Source organism: Nipponia nippon, unplaced genomic scaffold (genome assembly GCF_047370975.1).
Source record: "Nipponia nippon isolate SJK-2023a ecotype South Korea unplaced genomic scaffold, ASM4737097v1 scaffold_32, whole genome shotgun sequence".
Lineage (NCBI taxonomy): Eukaryota > Metazoa > Chordata > Aves > Pelecaniformes > Threskiornithidae > Nipponia > Nipponia nippon.
In genome coordinates, this window is record NW_028262350.1 from 4,105,326 (window position 1) to 4,126,579 (window position 21,254).

Below are 21,254 nucleotides of genomic sequence, written 5' to 3' on the forward strand. Positions count from 1 at the left end.
AACAACCACCGACAACACGGAGGGGTGCTCCGGCAGCACCCCCGCGCCCCCCCGTTGGCCACGCTGAGCAGCCGGGACCCCGGGCGGGGGGCAGCCGCACACGCCGCGGCCCGGGGTGCCCCCCACCCCGGCACACACGCTCGCACGCTCGCACACACACGCACGCCCCCCCCCCCCCCCCCAATCCATCCCCCCCCCCCCCCCCCAAAAGGGGACACGCCGGGTGGGCACGGTCCGTGGCCGGCGCTCCCAAGTGCCGTGGATGCGGAGGTCCCGGTGAGCTCCTGGTGCAGCTTCCAGACTGTACAAGGTTTTGGGGGGACGGGGGGGACGGGGGGGGGCCCCCAAGACGCCGGGGGGTGCACAGAGATTGGGGCGGAGGGGGGAGCGGGAAGAGACATTGTCCCAACGGCTGAGTCCTGAGCAACTCGGCTCATGCTCCGCGCCCGCTGCCTGGGGCGGGACGGGAGGGTCTGTGCGGGGGGTGGGGTGGGGTGTTTTTTTTTTCCATTTGTGGGGTTTTTTAATAAAAAAAAAAGGGGAGGGGGGGATTTTTTTTTTTCCTGGGTGTTTTTCTTTTCTTTCTATAAAGTCCGGAGCTGGTAGCGAGGGTGCGAAGGGGGCGAGGATGGGGTGACCCTCCAAAAAACAATGAAATCTCCAAAAAAATAAAAAGAAATGCTTCCCTTCCCCTCGGTAAGAGGAGAGGAACGGGGGGGTGGGAGGAACGGGGGGCTCGCCCCCTCCTCTGCCCCCCGCCCAGGGGGGGAGCAGCCCCCGGCTCCCCCTCCGTAGTGTGAGCTCGGCGGAGGGGTCCCTCCAGCCCCCGGCTCCTCGGGTTGGGGGTCCCGCGAGGGGCTGCGGCTCGCCGGGGGGGGCAGGAGGAAGAGGAGGAAGGGGTTTTGGGGGGCTGGAGGGGGGATTTGGGACCGAAACCGAGAAACCAAACGACGTTACTAAGAGCTTGGCCGGATCAGTTGGAGTCGGAGTCGGAGGAGTCCCCCGAGGAGGAGGAGGAACTGCTGCTGCCCTCCGAGTCGTTGTCATCCTCATCCTCATCATCCTCGTCCTCGTCATCCTCGTCGTTCTGGGGAAGGGGGGAGGCAGAGAGGATGGGGGGGGGGTTAGCGGCAGGGCGGGGGGCCCCGGCTGCCGTCCATCATCTCCCCCTTGCCCCCTGCTCGCCCTCCCCGCTGCGGCACGGGGGGGTCCCTGCGGAGGCGGGGGGGTGCAACCCCATCCCTCCCGCCGCTGCCACCCCGGGGTGGGGGGGATGGAGGAGGGACGCGGGGCAGCAGTGAGTTTGCAAGGGCTCAGCTCGGGGGTGCCGGCGGGGGGGGGGGAGCGTGCCGGAGCAGCGCGCGGGGGTCCTACCCTCACCTCTGCCACTGTCTCGCTACACGATCCGAGGTAGGGTACCCGACCCGCCTCGTGCCTCAGTTTCCCCCCTCTAAAGCCAGGGAAGGAAGAGGCGTGAGCTGAGACCAACGAGGGGGTCGAAACACCTCACCTGTCCGGTGGCGAGCACAAGGCACGGACACGGTTTCTGGCCCCAGCGCCATCCAGCATACTCTGATTTCAGTTGCACCGGTGTAAAACTTTGACTCTGGTGACTTACTCGGCATTCACACTGGCGCAAACGGAGCCGAGACCAGACTCAGTATCTCCACCAGGAAAAAGACAGGAGATTTTTCTCTGCTCACTGGGGGCTCTGCACAACCCGCACCTCTACGTCCCGAGGCTGCTCCTAACTACGCCCCGCGGCTGCTCCTCGCACCCTCCCCGGGGATGCCGGGCAGGGGAGGGGGGATCCCGTTCCCCTTCGCCTCCCCGTGTCCCCCCGCTTCCCGGGAGCTCCTCCGCCACGGTCCTATCTGAGCCTGGGTGCGGATGCCCCCCAGCCCCGGAGGAGGGTGAGGGGAGGGCAGAGCAAGCGGTACGGGAGCGGAGCGGGGCCCGGGACGGCCCCGCCGCCCTCCCCGCGGCACGCAGCGCAGCCTCACCTCGTCCCCATCCTCGCTCTCCTCCTCGCTGCTGGACTCCGAGGAGTCGCCGCCTTCCTCTGACGAGTCACCGTTGTCGTCGTCGTCGTCCTCGTCTTCGTCATCATCTTCCTCCTCCTCTTCCTCCTCATCGTCGTCCTCTGACTCCTGTGGGGCGGGAGGGGTTGGTCACGGGCAGGGGCCCCGGGACACCAGCACCCATGGGTGCACCACCCCATCCTTGGCCATCAACCTTTGGGCTCCTCCATCCACCAAGCGGGATCAGGTGGCTCCTACCCCACACCTTGCCTGGGAGCCTTTCTTTCCCCATTTATGTTACAAACGGCCCCAAAACACCTCCCGGAGGGGATGCAAGGGGATGGCGTAGACTGCAGGGGGGCAAAATCAGACCTGGGTGGGTTCTGAGCACAGATTTGGGGAGGTTCCTTGGTTTTATTGTGTCAAGGAAAGGGCAGGCAGCAGAAAGCACCAGGGACGCCTCAAATGAGAGGTCTGGGTCCCCCTGGGACGCCCTCCCCAGGGAGAAGGGTGCTGGGTGTCCCCAGGGCAGAGCACGGCCATCACGCACGCACCGACTTGGACTGCATCGTTGGCTTCATCTTGGGGTTGGGGCCCCGGATCTTCCCTATGCTCTTGCGTTTCTGCAGGGGGGGAACAAAGCAAAACCATTTAGAGCTGCAGGGCTCGAGCTCGGCTCCTTCCCAGTGCCCGGCACGGAGAAAACCCCACTGCTGAGCTGCTACAGGGGAGAATCCCTTTGCAGGGCTCTCCTGAGCTCAGCTCATCTACCGCACAGCCTAACCTCACCCAGGGCTGAGCCCAGCCCAGCCCCGAGCCCCCAGGTCCCCCCCGCGGCGGTGCCAGGTGGATACTCACGTTGGAAGTGTGTTCCTTGTAGGCAGCCCGCTCCTGGGGTGAGAGGCTCTGCGGAGACAGGGGAGACGGTCAGGGTGCCGGGAGGGCAGGGCAGGCACGGCGAGGGGGCACGGAGCGGGGAAGGACTCTACCACAGGGCACCCCCTCCCCACGTATATTTTTTTAAAGGCTCTTTAAATTACAAAATGCCAAAAAAGGGCCTAGAGATGGTGGTTTCCCAGAGGAAGGCTGCGAGAAGAGACCACACCAAGCATCCCCGAGGACCCCACTGCCCCCCACCGCGCACGAGGGTCCGATGCTCACCTTGAGCCAGATGTCGAGGTGCACCTTGTACTGTTTCTGCTGCTCCTCTGCCAGTTTTTTGTAGTGGTCCTTCTGGCCCTGGGAGATGCGTTGCCAGCGGCTGCCGATCTCCACCATCCGCTCCTTCAGCGGGAGGTGGTTCAGCTCCCCGTTCGACAGCAGCTCCTGGGAGAATTTCTGGTAACCGTTCCTGCAAGCGGGGAGCACAGAGACCGGATCAGACGGCGTGCGTGGACAACCAGGGTGCCCACAAGCAACCCGCACTAACCACTGGCCACCCCCACCGTGGTCCAGCCCACACTCCCTCCACCCCGGGGCTGCTCCAGGCTCTCGCACCAGCCCGCCTGCCCAGCGGGGCCAGCCAGACCCAAGTTTTTCAGACCCCAGACCCCAGGTACTCACATAGGAGGTTTCTTCGGCTCTCCCTGGAACTTCATTTTCTTGGCGGAGTTGGTGGAGCATGGAGGGGCCCGCATCTCGCTCAGCTCCCTCTGAGGAGAAAGAGGGGTCAGGGAGACAGGGGCAGCACTGCCGCGAGGGCACGGCGAGGGGCAGGAAGGAGCAGGGACCCACCTCGTATCGCTTCTGATCCTCCGCCGCCTTCTTGATCCACATCAACTTCTCCTTCTTCTCCATGTTGTTCCAAGTGGCCTCCATGGCCTTCAACGCCTTCCCCCGGTCGTTCTGCAGCACAGACCCCCACACCACGTTACAGATGCACCCAAGATGCCTGCGATGCCAGGGGGCTACTGCTGGCTCTGTCACGGACCACGGGGCACCCGCTCCCTTGCTGGGACCCCTGTCCTCCCCACGGCTCCTAGCCCCAACCTGTTGCCTTGTGTGTGAAAGCAGGGGAGAAGGTGCAAGGCAATTCCTGCTGGCGGGAGTGATGATCCCACTTCCAGCTCCTTTCCCAGCCCATTCCTCACCTTGAAACGAGCCAGGTAGTCTCCGATGACACTCTGTTGCCAGATCTCCTCAGCCGTCTTGGGGGACTCAGGCAGCTTCCCGCGCTCCTCTTTATCTGAGCCGTGCTTCTTCTCCGACTGCGCCTTCATTGCCGCCTCCCGCGCTTTGTACTTGGCCTGTGCAGGGGTGGACGGCGGGGGTGAAGGGGCAGCACGGCCACCCGGGCACAAGCCCCCAGCACCAAGCACCGGGAGGGCAGGCAGCAGGACGCCGCAGCTTCCCCCAGTGCTGTCCCCACGGTAGCACTGGCAGCCCCCCACCATGCACACCCACATCTCAGGACTTCCCTCCACCAGGAAAACCATCGAGCCTTTAAATTGAGGCTCAAGGACACTCCAAGGTTTCTTAAGCTGCTGGGTTTTGACCCACCAGGTCACGAGAGGGAGAAGACACAGCCCGGGGCACCCATCGGTGCCGACACCGGTGCCTGGGTGATGGCTTGCCGGAGCTGTGATGCTCCTGGGGACAACTGTCCCCCAGCTGCGGTGCCTGGGAGTGAGCAAAACCCCTTGCAGCAGGACGAGGACAGGCAGTGCCACCCGGGCTGCCGGAGATGCCCAACGGGGTGCGCGAGGGCAGCGGAGACACGGATGGAGGAGAAGGGTCGGGGACGATACCAACCTTCTTCTTCTCGGAGAGGTCATTCCACATGCGGGCCAGGAGCCGGGTCAGCTCGCTCTCCGACAGCTCCGGCCGCTCCTCCTGCAGCTGCTTCCGCTTCTCCTCCGAGAAGATGAACATGGCGGAGATGGGCCGTTTGGGCTTCTCTGAGCTGGCCTGCGGGAGGGACACAGGGCTGCGGGTGGGGGCGAGCACACAGAGGGACTTGCTGTGCACTGGCAGCCTCCAACCCCAGGAAAAACACGATGAAAGAACCAAGGAATGAAGCCCTCAAAGCACCCTGAGACGTCAGCAACCCCATCCCATGGCTCTGGCACACGCTGCCCCATCTCGGTCTTTTCTCCCAAGTAACAAGCGATAGGATGAGAGGAAATGGCCTCAAGCTGCGCCAGGGCAGGTTTAGGTTGGGTATTACGAAAAACTTCTTCCCCGAAAGGGCTGTCAGGCCCTGGCACAGGCTGCCCAAGGCAGGGGCTGAGTTCCCATCCCTGGAGGTATTTAAATGCCATGTAGATGTGGTGCTTAGGGACATGGGTTAGTGGTGGCCTTGGCCGTGCTGGGTTAACGGTTGGACTCGATGATCTTAAAGGTCTTTTCCAACCTTAACGATTCTATGATTCTATGATCTCCAGTTGCCGCTCTCACCTTGCCGGTCTCTGGTGAGGACTTTTTGGACGCAGGACTTGTCGCCCCTTTCCGATTGCTGCCCAGCATCTTCTCCTCGCCTAGCACCCGCTGCTGCTCCTCCTCAGGCAGGCTCTGGTGGCACAGGAGGAGAGACACGGTTAGCTGGCCCGATGCTAACGGGGCTTTGATGCAGTCGGGGAACAGGGGTGCTGGGAAGGGGGGAACTAACGCACTCTCTTGTCCTGATCCAAAAGCCACCCCAGCCAGGGCCAACATCAGGCACTGCAAGCCTGGGTACGCAGCCGGGGGGTCCCCATGCCTGTGTCACCCCCCTCGCTGGGCAATGTCCCTCTTCCCCAGCGCCTCCCCGGCTCGGTCTCATCTGCTTCCTCCCCACAAAGGCAGGGCGGCCACCCAGCGCACCCCTGTTTTTTTCCACCCTCTGCCCTTGCAGAAACAGCCGGGGCCACGTCACGTCCGTCCGGGGACCGAGTACGATGCTGGGACAGCCTCGGTGCGGCTCCCCCCGCCTACACCCCGGCCGAGGGAAGGAAGCGAGAGACGCTGCCTCCTGCACAGCTGCAGCCACTGGTGGCAACCTCTCCTCTGGCACCAGCCCTCTGCTCACCCCCAGCTTCCTCTCCTAGCTGGGGGGCCTGTCACCACCTCCCAGTGCCCAACTGGAAGACACTGGGTCAGGCATTAGGGCAGCTGGGGAAGGGTCAAGACTACGTGCAAACATCTCCGCACAGCACCCATGGCTGGGTCCAGCCACGTTTTGCGGGGAGCAGAAGAGGGCAGCATCAGTGCAGCCCCCATTTAACCCATCTCAGCCCCTGGCCAAGGCTCCCTCCCCATGTTCGGGGTCTCCAGCACCCAATGGCCGAGGCACCCCCACATCACTCACCTCCAGGAAGCGGAGCAGCTCAATCTCGTAGTCTTTCTTTTTCTGGAGGGAGACGGAGACGTGCGGTTACACAGAGATTCCCTGCCCCATCCCTGCCTTGCTCAGTCCCTGACCCGGCCTCAGCCCCCTTGGCAACAGCGTCCTCCACCCAGACCATCTGCTGGTCCCACACACGTGGACTGGGGAGACAGAGGACCAAGGGAGGTGACCGAGGACCTCACGGGGAATTGGTGGTCAAGACGACAAGAACAGGCGCTGAGGAAGGGTGAGAAGCTCATTTCCAGTGAGATTCGTAGCCCAAGCTCTCCCATCCTGCTCCTCCCTCCCCATAGCACTGGTGCCCACCTGCCTGTCCACCCGTCTGTCCATCCTCGGCCACTCACCTGATCACATTTTTTGTGGTACGCATCCTTTTCCTTCTGGGAGAGCAGTTTCCACTGCTGGCTGCACAGCACCATCCGTTCCGTGCTGGGCACGTCTTTCATGTTGGCCATCAGCTCTGCACAGTACAGGGAGTAGCTATTCCTGCAACCAGCGGAGGGACCCAGCGTTAAGGACAACCTGCCCCACTCACGTCCCCTCTGCAGAGCTGGCTGGATGCTAAGAGCCCCCCAAGACCCCTCCAGCTGCCCTCTGGGTTGCACCAGGCAGTGAAGCGCTGTGCCAGAGGTGTCTGCATTTGAAGAAAGCTAGGGGTTGGACTACCCCCTAACCCAGAGCACGCAGCATCACCATAAACCTCGCCCAGATTCTCCGCAAATGTGTATTTAATGGATATTTCAGGACCAGTTTAATGGGGTCATTGGCAGCCCATGGCCATGGTCCTAGAAATTATTTGGGCTCTCAAAGCCAGGCAGAGCCCCAGTTTCCTCGTTAGCAAGAACCAGGATCCGCCCGAGCTGGCCAAGAGCCTGAAGCGATAGCTCAGAGAGGGAGACATCCTTCGCACCCAGACGGGGAAGGACAGGACTCACGGAGGTGGCTTTGTGGGTCGTCCATCAAACTTGTCCTTGAGCTGGCGCTCGGCCTTGGTGAGGGTGGAGCGGGTGATGCCCTCCTCGCTGATGTTCAGCTCGGGGTGCTTCTGGATGTAGTCACGCATGATCTCCTGCAAAGGACGGAGAGCGGTCAGGAGAGGGGCTCCGATCCCCGCCTGGCTGGGGGCCGGAGGAGGAGGAAAGAGAAGCCAACCATTGCCCTAATCATCTCCCCAGGGGCACTTCTCCCTTCCCCGAACGCTGCTGGATGAGGCAGGGCTCAGACTCGCTAGGGACCTGCAGGGATCTGGCTGAACCCCCATGCTGGCTATCGGGTGAGGCTGGCTAGCTGCTGGCGGCTAGCAGCTGGGAGGCAGAGTGGCTCGGAGTGAACGTAGGGACGAGTGTGGAGGGGAACGGGTGAGGCTGCTCCCTACCTCGTACTCCTTCCGCTGTTCCAGGGCCTTATGAATCCATTTCAGCCTCTTTTTATCCGAGAGTTGAGACCACTGCTTGCCCAGCGACTCTTTCACCTCCTTCGTGGTGGCCTGAAAACCCAAAGCCAGAGGTGAGGGCAGAGGGGTAAAATCCAAAAAAAGAAGAGGAAAAAAAAACTAAAAAAAAGGCAAAAATAGTGTTGCCTGCCATCTTGTCCCGGCGGCACCCGGCTTGGGGCCGCGGGGTGGCTGCGAGCCAAGCTCACGGCCGGGGAAGGGGGTGCGTGCGAGTGTGGGGCATGGCCAGAGGTGGGTGTCTGTGCTGGAAATCTTTCCTGCCCTGACTCAGGCTGTGGTCACCCCTTCAACTGCAGGCAAAAAGCGGGGTCTGTATCCCCGAGCCTCTTCCAGACGTGCAGAGCCCTTTCTTACCTCTGTCCAGACTGCTGGGAGCTTCTAGCGGTGTCTTCCATCCCGTCCCCCCCCTAAAACGCTTCTCTCGTTTCCCCCTCCTCTCCCCGCCAGCAGCGGGGTACAGGACCCCTCGACACTCACTCTCACACGCACTCCCACCCACCGTACTCACATCTGGACGCACTTTCAAGTAGATCTTCTTCTCGTGGTTGTACCACAGCTGCTGGGGGGTCTTGGGTTTTTCAGGGACGTCGGATTTCTTGGCGTTCTGGATGAGATCCGGGTGATCTTCCCTTTACCCGGCAGGGAAGGGAGAGCGTTACAGAGGTTGCAGGTGGAAGGAGAGGAGCCCCTAAACCTCCCCGCTAAGGGGTAACCGTCACTGCAGGGCTGAGCCTCCACAGGCTCAGATACTGGGGGGGACCCCGAAAAGAGCAGGAGGGTTTTAGGAGAGATTCAAGTCTGCCCCTCCTGGGGGAGCATCAGCTACAAGCATCCCCTTTAATGTGCCAGGCTGGGCTGCATCCCTGGAGCGGCGGCAGGTCATTGGGAACGCCAGGATCCACCTGGGTCACAGTGACCACGTTCATAGGGAAGGTCTGGGGGGAACAGGGTGGTCGCTTCAGCTTTTAACGGTGCCGGCAGCAGAGCTCCTGTCCTCCCCTTGCAGACCCTAATCCCCAGAGTGCGGCTGGTCCTCCGCCCTCTCCCCCTCGCCGAGTCTCCCAGCTGGAGGGTTGCTCTCAGACACCTTTTCCTGCTCTTTTTTTTTCAGCATCTCCCCTTCCCTTCAGCCTTCAAGCCACAGCGCCCATCAGGGCTTCCTCAGTGAGCTACACGCAGGAGGGCAGACTGGGTCTGCCTGGAAGGGCCCAGGGAAATGCCGGGGGGCTGCCCGCTCACCTGAACCTTGCCAGGTTCCTCTCAAACTCCTGCTTCTCTCGCTGGAAGTCCTGGATGTATTTCATCTGGGGACACAAAGCCACCAGGGAGGTGGAGAGGGACGTCAGCACCGGGGAATGGGCAGGCAGATACATCCCTGTTGACCCTGCCAGCTGGGCACCCCACCACCCCCAAAGGGACTCGAGGGCTCTCCAGCCCATCAGACTGGCCCTGCAGCTCCAGTTTCCAGCCTGCCCAGGGATTCAGAGGCAGGATCTCCCCCCTCTCCCTGCACCCAAGCAGCCCTGGACAGCCCTGGGCAAGAGGGCACAGCAGGACTTTGTGCCCTGGACCTTTCCTGCCGGTGGCAAATCCACCCAGACTGAAGGCTGGGGCACCCAAAATGCCTGCCCCGGCTCTGGCCAAGCCCAGGGCCAGCTCCAGAGCTGGAGGGGAGATGGGCCGCTCTCCTCCCAGCATCTCCCACGGCTCGGAGCAGAGCCTGCCCCTCCATCCCTCACTCGGACAGGGCAGCCAGGCTGGGGCGTGTGATTTAACCCCAGCGTTAAATACAGATCCACCCAACAGCAAAGTCACCATCCAGGTCCGTCTGGAAGAGACGGACCAACAGACAGACCCAGCCAGCCTCCACCCCACGGATCCTGGGAACCAGGACAGGAAAGAGAAAGGAAGTCTTACTGGTCTGACGGGACTAAACAAGCACCCAGGCTTCTCCCATCGAGAGCCGGATTAAACCCTCACCAGGTGGAGGCTGGGCTCTGCTGGTTTTACTGGGAGAGCTGGGCAGGCAGAGCCCAGCACGCAGAGGCAGACAAGTGGGAAGGGGCTTGCTAACTCCCCCCATACCTTTTTCTTCTCGGGAAGCTCCTTGTATTTCTTGGACAGGATCTTGGTGAGATCCAGGTTGCTCATTTCGGGGTGAAGCTTGGCATATTTGGCCCGCTTCTCCATGAAGAAGCGGAAATAGGGAGTCAGGGGCTTCTTGGGGAAGTCGGGGTGTTTCTAGGGAGACAGCAGAGCGGCAGACACTGAGTGCGGAGCCGGCGGCACCGCGGAGGGCACAGCCAAACCCCGCCAGCTCCCAGCTCCCCCCAGTACTGGGGGAGACCTGCCTCCATCCAGCCCTGCTGGTGATCCAGCTCCCTGACATGGGAACACCCTGGCTGTGCAGGCAAGGGCGTGAAAAACACTGGGAACAAAGGGCTCCCTTCCCCAGGAGCTACAATATCCCAGGGCTGGGTATCTCGGGAGCAGCCTCCAGCCATCCAGAGCTGCTGGCACAGAGCGGTTGTGCTGCAGAAGGGGAAACTGAGGCAGGAGGAGGGGCTGGGACCCACCTCCCGGGGACGGTCGGTGGCAGGGCATCAGCTGCCCTGGGGCCACCCAGCCGAAAGCAGCACCCCACCCGACCTGGCAGGCCAGGAATAGGACGGCAGCTTCCTGGCCCCCCCGGTGCTAAACTTGGATGCAGGCTGCCAGCAATACAGCCAGCCATATTAAATGTACCCTGGACTTGGCCCGGGCCCAGAGCCCGTGGCCTCCGGAGCCTTGGGCAGCCGGCCGCGGGGATTATGGGCAGTGAGGTGCCTGCAGGGGCTCTGGCGGCAGAGCCACGCGGGTGCGGGGTGCCACATGGGTGACAGTCCCCCACCCCGGGAAAGGGGGAGGTCCCCCTTTAGGGACCGACCCCAGTTCCTGCCTGATACCTTGAGCTTTTTGCCCTTGTAAGGATTCTTCACGTGCTCTTCGGCGTCCATAATGAGCTCCGTGAGGGTCCGAAACTTCCTCACCTGCGGGGTAATGAAGGGCCACAAACGTGAACAGGCTGCACACGGGGGACAGGCCAGATCCCCGCTCGGCACTGAGCCACGCTCGGCACGGCATAAACCCACAGGGTTTCGTAATGCCACCGCGCAAACGACCCGTCCCAGCGCCTCCGAAGGGTTCGCAACACCGACGGCAGCAGGATGGTGTCGGCACTAAGGGCCGGGGACTCAGGGCGCTGAACTCAAGCAATTCAAACAGCCCTGGGAGGTCACCGGCACGCTCGGTCCCTCTCGCAGAGACCCCTCTGAGCCCCGTGCGGCCGTCCGTTACCTCGTTAGAAATCTCCATCCACTTCATCTTGCACATCTCCCCCGAGAAGTCCTTGAAAGCCACTTTCTCCCAATCCAGGTGGGACTCGGTGGTTTTGAACTTGCTCCCGTCGTTGGAGGGCAGGTTATTCTTCATGCACTCCAGCAGAGTCAGCATGTCCTCCTGAGACCAGCGGTCTGAGCAGCGAAGAAACAGACTTAGCAGCAGCGACGGGCAGGTGGCCTTCCCGGCAGGACATGGGGACTACAGCTCCCGGCGTGCAGCTCTGGACCACACGCTGGGACACGTAATCTCCACATGCTGCCTCTCGAGATTAAAGATCAAAGGGACGTGGCTGTTTCCATCACCCTCGAGCAACTTTCTACGGGCCAAAACAATCCAGGCAAAGCTAGAAAATCCACTCGGTGCAAACCAGAGAGAGTCGCTCATCCCAGCATGCCATCAGATAAGGCGATGGCTCTGCCGCGCGGGAGTGGAGGGCTGTTTCTAAGCGCGGGAGCGAAGCCCTGCGGAGCGAGACGGGAGCAACGCGCTCTCCAGCCAAGGAGGAAACAGGGAAACCCACTTTCTAAGTGGAAAAGATGCGTCCGGAGCAATGGGAAACTGCTTTTCCTTCAACTCAGAGAGCCTTACCATCACCTGGGACCTAGCTCCATGTTGACCTCTGCCAAGGTCAAAGCTCAGGGACCACAAAGCTGGGGGTGGGCAGAGCCCAGCACAGCCCCCCCGTCTCGCAGTGGGGTCCCCGATGGGGCAGGGGGGATGGTTATGCCACCCCAACACCTCCGGAGCTGCCGGCAGCAGTGTCCCCAGCTCCCATAGGGACAAGCTGCCGGGATGGGCACATGGCAAAGCCGAGGAGCCTGGAGCAACCAGGAGGCTGGGATGGGCAGCAGCCCTGTGCCGGGACAGGCCACAGGCAGGATACCCCAGCACCCAATCCCCCATCCGGCACCGACATTGGGGCTGCTTCCTCGCCAGAGGAATTCCTCTGCCGGGCTCTCTGCTCCGAGCTTCCGTGCCAGCTGGGGAGAGGAGCCCTGGGTGCTCTGCAAAGATGGGTGGCCCTGGGGAAAAGCAGCGGGCCCTGGGAACGGAAAGAGAGGTCCCCGGGGACGGACTGGAGGAGGAGCAAAGTCCCAAGCTGCACGCCCACGCAGCCCCGTCTGCCTCAGCCCAGGACGGGCACCCGAGCCCAGGGGCTCCCTGGGAGCGGGCCTGGCTCTCCACGGCGTCCCCTGCCCCACGTCACTGCCAGGCGAAGACTGGGGCGTTCGGAGCTGCCTAAGGGACACGAGCATCCCGGCAAGACGGGGACAGTGCAGCCGGTCATGGATTTGAGGGGAGCATCCCTCTCTCCTCCCATCGCTAGGAATGAAAAGGAGCCCCCAGAAATACCCGGCTGCGGCTCTGCCTCCGCTCAAACTCCACAAGCACAAAAACACCACCTCTGCCTCCTGCCTCTGCCGCGGTCCGGAGAAGGGCAAACCCCTCCTGAACCCCAAATCCGAGCAAGGGATGTTAAAGGACACGTGGGAGACGCAGCCGGGGCGGGAAGTGTTCCCCCCATTTCGTCTCCTGGACCTGCCAGGTCGGGGGGTCGAGGCAGGAACAGTTTGGGATCCTGCCAGTCTCCACAGTTCCCTCGTCAGGTCCATTAGGGATTAATTGGAGGGGGGAAGGTGGAAAGAGCCCCCCATAAAGCGGGGAGCCCAGCGGCTCGGGACGTGTCTCCTCGTTTCAGAGCACCGAAATATCACAAAGGGGGAAAAGAGATGGGAAACCCCCGTCCCCCGCAGTGCCTCGGGGGGGGATCAGAGGCACCAAGCCCAAAATTTTGTCTTCCTGTTTTTCCCATCCACTTTCCAGAGACCCCTCAGCAAGGACCAAGGAGGCAGAATCGGGCCGTGAAGCTGGTGCCGACTTTACTTCCAGAAATTGGGAGAAATAACCGAAAGCAGCACGGCCACAAAAATCAAGTGGGGAGGGAGAAGGGGACGAGACCCCCCCCCCCCCCCAAACCTGGCCCCATCAGCGAGCCCCGTGCCTCAGTTTCCCCACCCCGACGCAGGAATGCCTGGAGACCTTTGGCCCTGTGCGACCCCCCCATCGGCAGACAGCCGAAATAACCACAGCCCGCGGGAATACGTAAGAAACTGCGGAAACCTCCCCAAACCCCCGCTGGCAGCAGGGTGGGGACAATGAGGACCCCACACTCAGCCCCCCATCCCTCCGGCCCCACTCCCTCCAGTCAGGGTTTGCCGAAAAACGCCGGAATTGCGGAATTCACCCGCCAAGATGAATGGGGTTGTCTGTGCCCTGGGACCGATTTATCCCCGGCTCTCCTGGCATCGGCCGGGCTGGGTCTATATTAGGAAAGCTGCCCCGGTGTAATTAAATCCATCTAAAGACCCGGCAAAGGACACGTGCTCCAGCCGGGTTCGCTCGGGGCAACAAACCCACTGCGGCAGGGGAGGAAAGACGGGGGGACCGGGCGGGCGAGAGGGGCTGGGCCGCGCTCCCCGGGGCTTCGGGGGGACCCAGGGAGTTTTTGGGTGGTGGAGTAGCGGAGCCCCGCTGCCCAGGCGAGCTGCCCCAAAGAAAAACATCCCTTTTTCTTGTTTTCCTCCCCCTTTTCCAATAAAAGCTGAACCTCTGATGTCATCCCGGGGTCTGGAAGCCGGAGGCCCAAGGTAACAGCTCGGCTTTTAATGCAGCCCAGATGTGAACGGCGAAGGCAGCACCTCTTTGTGCCAGCCCCCCGCCGCCCCGGCCGAAACGCCAGCCACCCAAAAAGAGCATCCCCGATGCCGGGAGCCGGCGGCCGCCCTTCGCCGGGGCCGGAGGGGCTGACGGCGCACCGGCGCATGCCTCCGCGCACTCACACGCGTGTGCGTGCTCCCCCGTGGCGCAGCCGGGATTGGGATCGGCAAATCCCCCCCCGCCCCCCGGCTCCCGCCCGGCACGCTTGGGGTTTGCCGGTGCCCGTGCGGCTCCTCCACCCCTCGGACAAAAGGGCCGCCCTGAGGTTTTTTATTATTTTTGTTTGTTTTAAAAAAACGTGGTGGCGGCGGTATTCCCGTGGGACCCCCAGTGTTGGGGGGGGGGGCTGCAGGGGGGGGGCTCACCTTGGTTTTTGGGAGCTGTCATTTCCAAGTCTGCAGGGCACTCGGCTTCGCCGTTCATCCTCCACCTGCCTGCGCCCAGGACGCTCCCCGCCGGCTCCCTCGCGCGCTACCCGAGATCGCTCCCGCTCGGCTCTGCAAGCAAAGGGAGACCCCCGCTAGGCACCCCCTGCGCCGGGGGGGACCCCAACCCCTGGTGGGGAGCAGGGGGCCTGACCCAGGTGTCTGTGTGTGTGTGTGTGTCCCCGATGAATGAGGTGCTGGGATCCCCCCCACCCCCCCCAGCCCTGCGAGGTTTGGGGGGGCTTTGGGGAGGGGGTGCAGGAAAGGAGGGTGCATGGGGGGGTCCCAGGGATCCTCGGGGGGCGAGCCTGAATGGTGGCGTGACCCCCCCCCGGGGGGGAGAAAAGGGGCGCATGGGCAGGGGAAAAGGGTTCGGGGCAATGTCCCCGAGGTGGGGGGGGCAGGATCTGGGGGGATCCCCACAGATCTGAGGGGGTTCAGGGGATCTCGCTGAGGCGGGGTGGGAGGGATCCACAGACCCAGGGTCGGGGGGATCTGAGCCAACAGGGCTCCCAGGGATCTCCCGAGGGGGGGGGCAAGCCCCCAAAAGCGGGGTCTCAAAGGAAGGGACACCACAGATCCAGTGAGATCCTCCCCGGGGGGGCAGGATCCAAAAGGGGCCCAGGGGGTGCCCATTTGGGGACCCCCGGAGAAAGACCTCCACAGGCCTGGGGGGGTCAGGGCTCTCCCGAGGGGGGAGGACAAACTGGGGGGGGGGATATTTCAACAGGGGGGCTCTAAGGGAAGGATCCCGCCAGATGCCGGGGGCAGTGAGCTGGTGAGAGGCCTCGGAGGGGGGACCCCAGGGCTTGGGAGGAGCAGGGCTGGAGGCCTGAGGGGGATTGCCCTGGGGAGGCAGGGCCGGGGGGGATCCCAGGGGGAATCCAGGCCTCGGGGGGATCCCAGGGGGAATCCAGGCACTGGCAAGGGGATCCTGGGGGGGGACGGACAGGCCCTGGGGGGGGCCTGGGAGAGACCTGGGCCTTGGGAGGGGGGGATCACCCGGGGGACATCGGGGACGCCCTGGGGGGTGCAGGCCCCACCAGGCCCCGGGGCGGGGATCGGGAACGGCTCCAGGGCAGGGCATCACCCCCGGGGGCGGGAGGAGCCCCCCGGGGCGTGTTGGATCATCCCCCCCCGGGGGCGGATCTGGGACCACCTGGGGCGGCTGGATGGGGAATCGCCCCGGGGTGGGATCAGCCCAGCCCCCGGGGGGGGGGGGGGGGGGGGGGGGGCCGGGGATCGCCCCGGGGTGTCGGGGGGGGGGGGAAGGCGGGATCGTGTCAGGGGGAGGGATCCATCGGATCATCGCGGGGCGTGGCGGGGGGCGATCGCGCTGCGCGCGCAGAGGGATCCCCGGGGGGGGGGGGGGGGGAGGAGGAAGGGGGGGTGCGGGATCCCCGGGGGGGGGGGGGGGGGACCGGATCCCGCGCCTGGGGGGAGGAGGAGGAGGAGGAGGAGGAGGAGGCGGGGGAGGAAGGGGCCGGGCCGTCGGGCGGAGGCGGGGAGCCCGCACATGCCCTGCGCCGCCGGCCAGCGCCAGTCTCCTCCTCCGCCAGGCAGCAGGAACCGGGTGGGACCGAGCGCGGGCGGCCCCGGCGGCGCCTCCCCGGCCCCCTCCCGCCCCCGGTTCCCACCCGGGCGCCAGCGAGCCGAGCTCCGCCGCCTTCCCCTCCCACCCCCCGCCAACACCCGGGCAGACAATAGAGGCGAGGCCGGGGGAGCGGAGAGGGGCCGGGGGAGCGCGGAGCGCCCCCCCGGCCCCTCTCCGCTCCCCCGGCCCCCCGGAGCGATGCGCCGCGGTCCCCCCCGCCTCCATCCACCGTCCCCCCCCATCGTTACCGGCCGGCGCGGCCGCTCTCCGCCGCGGCACACAATGGCCGGGCTGCGCCCGCCTCCGCCCGCCGCTCCTTCCCCTCCACCCGTGCAGCCGGCGCGGTTATAAAGCCGAGACAAACCCACCTCTCCGGGCTGCAAGGGGGGAGGAGGAGGAGAGGAGAGAAGGAGGAGGAGGAGGTGGAAGAAGGAGGAGGAGGAGGGGGGGGGGAGCTCTAGCCGAGCCGCCGCAGCCCCAGCCCCGCGCCGGAGCCGCTGGGGGAAGAAGAAGAAGAAGAAGGAGGAGGAGGAGGAGGGGGAAGGGGGGGCGGGGATGCCCGGCTGGGGGCGGCCGGGCAGCTGCAGCGAGCCGGGCGAGGGCAGCGCGACCTCCCCGCACCGACCCCCGGGGAGCGGCTCCTACCCAATCCATCCCCCCCCCCGCTTCCCACCACCGCCGCCCCCTCCTCTCCTCCCCACCCCCCCCCCCTCTTCTTCGCGACCCCTCCTCGAGCCCAGAAACACCCACCCACCCAGCGGGGGGCTGGAGCCCCGCTCCCGGTCCGGAGGGAAGAAAGGAAGAAAGAACGAGGGGAAGAAAGGCGGAAAAAAAAAAAAAAAAAAAAAAAAAGGAAGGGGGGAAAAATATAAAAAAAAAAGAATAAGGGGGGGAAAAAATAAAGCGCGGGGGGGGGGGGGGGGAGCGGACGAGCCCGGGCACGCACCCGCCGGAGCGCGGCGCCGAGCTCCCCGCCGCGGCGCGGGACTCACCCGGGCTGGGGAAAAACAACCGCCCAGCGCTGGAAGCCTGCCCCCGAAATCCAGCTGCGGCAGCCGGGGAGGGAGGGAGGGCGAGCGGGAAGGAGGGAGGGAGCGAGGAGGAGGAGAGGGAAGGGAAGGGAAAGGAGGGAGGGGGGGCACACCGAGGCCGCCGAGCCCCGCGCTCCCCCCCGCCCCGAGCCCCAGCGCGGTGCCCCCCGCCGGCGCGGAGCGGAGCGGGCCGGAGCGGGCGGGCGGGCGAGCGCCGGCGGCGGCTTCCTGCCCGCGGGGCCTGCGCGAAAACCGGCCCTTTTTGTTCCCGATTCAAAAAAAAAAAAGTACTATTATTAAAAAAAAAACCAAACCCAAAACCCAAACCTAAAAATCCCCCTCCCTGGGCGGGCGCGGAGCCCCCTTTCCCGGCGGAGCGGCGGCGGCGCCTTACCGAGCCCGGTGCGCGGCGGCGGCAGCGGGAGCCCGGGGAGGAACAAAGCGCCTCCTCCAGCCCCGCCGGCGGAGCGGCGCGGCGGCGAATGGCGAGCCCGGGCGGCGCGGCACGGCGCGGCGCGGCGCGGCTCCCCCGGCGCAGGCACGTACCTGCGGGCCCGCGGCTTTGGGGGACCGCGGCTCGGCGGGGCCGGGGCTCGCTCGGCGGGGCCGGGGCGGGGAAGCGGCGGTTGAACGGCGGCCAGCTCTGCAGCGCTGGCCCCGGGCGTGGACGCGCTCCAGTCCCCGCAGAGACGATCGCGCTTTCCCCCGCCTCCATGGCGCTGCGTTTTCTCTTCCAATCAGCCGGGCTCTGAGCGCCGGGGTCCGCCGCCAGCCTCCGCCGCTCCCCAAGCGGCACCGCCGGCCGCCGCCGCCGCCCCGCGCTCCCGCCGCTTTCGCCGTGTTTTTTATTGCTCTTTGCTTTTGCAACACTGTGGCGAGAAGAAAAAGAGGAGGAGGAGGAGGAGGAAGGAGAGAGGAGGGAAGGGGGGGGGAAAGGGGAAAAAAAAAAAAAAATCTCCTTACATGTGCAACAATCCTCGCCCGGCGTTTGCATAAAAAAAAAAAAAAAAAAAAAAGAGACAGAGAAAAAAAAAAGGGGGGGGGGGGGAAGCGGAGGGGGGGGGGGGGGGGGAAGCGGAGCCGAGCCGCCGCCCGCCCCGGTGGATCCCCTCCGCCACGGCGGGGAGCGGCGGGGCCGCGCTCCCTGCCCGCCCCGGGCAGCCCCGCAGCGCCGGGACACGGCCGCCGGGGGGGGCTTCCCCGGCGGGGCGGGCGAGGGGCAGTTTCCTCCCCTCCCTCCGCTCCCCTCTCCCTTTCTCCTCTCTCTCTCTCTTAATTTTTTTTAATGCAATTTCTCCAACTCCACCTTTGTTGTGCTGGGCGTCATTCCCCGCAGCCAATCCCGGCCGGGCAGCTGCCTGCAAATTACCGGCCATCCCAAGCTGCCTGCAAATTACGGGCCATCCCAGGCTGCCTGCACACTACCGGCCACCCCGGGCTGCCTGCGCGGTACCGGCCACCCCGCTGCCGCTCGCACGCTACCGGCCGGCCGGGGCTGGCTGCGCGCTACGGCCGCAGGCCGCCCGCACGCCATGGCTGCTCCAGGCCGCTGGCGCGTTCCCGGCCGCCTGCGCGCTACAGGCGAGCTCCGGCCATCTGCGTGCTCCAGGCCGCCCACGCGCTACCGGCTTGCTCCGGCCATCTGCGTGCTACCGGCTGCTTGCGCGCTACCGGCTCGCTCCAACCATCTGCGCGCTACCGGCTCGCTACCGGCTCGCTCCGGCCATCTGCGTGCTACCGGCTGCCTGCGCGCTACCGGCTCGCTCCAACCATCTGCGCGCTACCGGCTCGCTACCGGCGAGCTCCAGCCATCTGCACGCTACCGGCCAGGCCAGTGCAGGCAGCTCCGGCAGGCACCTGCCGCAAGGCAGCGGGGAACCCCCCCAGGGATGCGGGATGAGGCCTGGGAACGCGGGGTCAGGCCCCAGGGCTGCCCGGCTCGGCTGGCTGCAGGCGGCTCCCCAGCCGGCTGCATGGGAACAGCCAAAATCCGGGGATTTTCACCCCTGTTTATAGGGAAAAGGAAAATAAATGCCCCAAATCTGGGTGCAACTGGCCCCCCAGGCTGATTTGGGGGCGTGGGGGTGACGGTGGGGGAAAGCGCAAGTGCCCTATTTGGGCCTTATTCCCAAGTGAAGGATCAGACAGACGGACGGACGGCCCCTCCGCCACGTCCCATGGTCCTGCCTCCAGCCGGCACGGCCGCCAAGGTGTGCCAAGCCGCGCCAGCCAGCTTCAGCGCCGAGCAGTTAATCCCTCCAGTGAAAGCTTAAAAAAAAAAAAAAAAATATTTATTCTGCATGGAAAAGGCCCTCAGCTGAGCTGTTTTTCCTAGTCTAAATTAGGTGAAATGTCACTGTTTTGCAAGAGGCAAAAATTGCAAAAGAAAAAAAAAAAAAACACCACAACAAAATGTTTGGAGGCAATGAGGCCAAACACGTGAAAATCGACATTTTAGATTTTTATCTTTTTTTTTTTTTTTTTTAAACCAAAAAGCCATTTTGGATGGGGAGCGCAAAGGCGCTGCGGCCCCAATGGCAGCACAGATCCCCCCTGCAATGCGGTGGTGTGGCTTTTGCCACCGAGGAGGGACGCCGGAGCCCTGGAGCGCAGCCACAAACCCCTGCAGCAGGTGGGCCAGAAAGAGGGACCCCTCAAATATGCACCCCGAACGCTCCCCTCCTTGCTCTGTGCCCTGCCTAGGACTTGCTTCTTATCAAGGGGATTTTTTAATTACTCTTATTTGTGTAGGTATTTTTTGCAAATAAAGGTATAGCAAGATGGCACATCTGCAGCCTTTTTGAGGGTTTTTATTTGCTTTTTCACTTGTTCAGTGTACAAACAGTAACAGAAAGCTTTCTGCTGCATGCCCCGAGGAGATGCAGGGCTGTCGCGGACGTGCTGCGGCCCTGCCTGCATCGGCAGAGGTGCAGGCAGCGCAGCCAAGGGCAGCTCAGCCACCTGACGGCGCGAAGCACCCAGTGATGCCGTCGGCACCCTGCACCCCGCCAGCACCGGGGATCTCCCCTTCCCGGGGTGATGCCAAGACGTGACCCAGCTCTCCAGCTCTGTGCTTCCCCCCTCCTCCTTAGCAAACCTATTAACTAGTATTTCCCCCCCCCCCCCCTTGCAATTCTCACCCTGCCACGAGCCACCGCTGCGGGTCCCCACCACAAATCACCCCCCAACCACATTTCACTGGGCTAAGTCAAGTTCAAACGAGAGCTTGACCTAAATCTCCCCCCCCCCCAAACTGGTCTGGATCCCATGACAGCGACCTCGCTGACGTCTCCCAGAGAATTAAAAAAAACCCCTTCCCAGGATGGAGAGCGAGGAGGACGGGGTGCAGGCAGGTCGCCCTGCTGCGGGCAGATGCCTTCCTCCATAACTGGCATGGCAGCACTGGGTTTCGGAGGCAGGGATCGCAGCAGCGGGTCCGGCCGGCAGCAACGGCATGCAGAGCCCTCCTGCTGGCACCTGGCGTGGCTTGCCCACCTGAGAGCACGGAAGGACAGGCAGCTGCCAGATTTGCAGGCCTCGGGCTGAAAAACGCTGGCCACGTACCTCCATCTCCAGAAAACAAGGGCTAGTGGCTACACCGGGCTCAGAAAAAGCTGGAGACCACGATGGGATTTATCCCAGCCCCACGGAGAGCCTTTGGGGTCATGGTCAGGAGCAGCCGCAGATGCTGAGCCCCATGCCTGCCCCACAGCAAGGCTCGGGGCAAATGGGTGCATCTCCTCCCACGGCCCTGTTTACAGAGCTGGGGCGTGGGCAGGTGTCCTCCATGGGGGCAGCAGCCCTGCTGATTGCTCTCGTTAATGAGATTACAGGTAATTAGGGTCGATTTGGTGCCAGCGTGGTCTGGAGGAGGGGGCTGGGGTCTGCTCTGCACCCTGTTACAACGTCCCTGGCAGGCGGCTCAGCGTGTGTGTGTCCCCCCCCCGCCGGCACGGGGACAGCCACGGCCATGTGGCCGGCAGCAATAGGGCAGCACCCTGGGGTGCAGGGGGGCTGAGGGGGGGCTGAGCATCCTGGGATGGCCACAGGGAGCATCCCGGGGTGCCAGGATGCAGCAAGCATCCTGGGAGGGCCATGGGGACCATCCCGGGATGACCACTGGGAGCACCCAGGAGGGTTGCAGGGAGCATCCTGGGATGACCATGGGGAGCATCCCAGGTTGGCTGCAGTGAGCACCTTAGGATGCTGGGATGCAGTGAACATCCCAGGATCCCATGGCAAGAATCTTGGTACAGCCACCCTGAGCATCTCGGGATGGCTGTGGCGAGCATCCCAGGATGACCATG

The 21,254-nt window shown here is 64.0% G+C and overlaps 1 protein-coding gene across 13 annotated transcripts; it reads right to left on the reverse strand.

The window, feature by feature from the left end:
• Positions 1 to 231: 231 nt before the first annotated feature.
• On the reverse strand, positions 232 to 17,812 carry UBTF (upstream binding transcription factor). 13 transcript variants are annotated; one of them, XM_087770193.1, is made up of 22 exons: positions 16,863 to 16,882; positions 14,263 to 14,394; positions 11,135 to 11,310; positions 10,744 to 10,827; positions 9,884 to 10,039; positions 9,038 to 9,102; positions 8,298 to 8,427; positions 7,721 to 7,831; positions 7,281 to 7,414; positions 6,690 to 6,831; positions 6,307 to 6,348; positions 5,418 to 5,531; positions 4,773 to 4,928; positions 4,112 to 4,267; positions 3,756 to 3,866; positions 3,585 to 3,673; positions 3,183 to 3,372; positions 2,880 to 2,927; positions 2,576 to 2,644; positions 2,004 to 2,150; positions 1,511 to 1,630; positions 232 to 1,087 (listed from the first exon to the last, which is right to left on the reverse strand). In XM_087770193.1, exons 2-22 carry the CDS (start codon positions 14,318 to 14,320, stop codon positions 974 to 976), a joined length of 2,412 nt encoding a protein of 803 aa, XP_087626319.1. In that variant the 5' UTR covers positions 14,321 to 14,394; positions 16,863 to 16,882; the 3' UTR covers positions 232 to 973. The 13 variants fall into 13 exon arrangements, with proteins under 13 accessions (XP_087626319.1, XP_087626318.1, XP_087626321.1 ...); XM_087770192.1 differs by lacking the exon at positions 16,863 to 16,882 and adding an exon at positions 16,165 to 16,275; XM_087770195.1 differs by lacking the exon at positions 16,863 to 16,882 and adding an exon at positions 17,494 to 17,812 and having other exon boundaries at positions 233 to 1,087; positions 8,319 to 8,427.
• Positions 17,813 to 21,254: the final 3,442 nt, after the last annotated feature.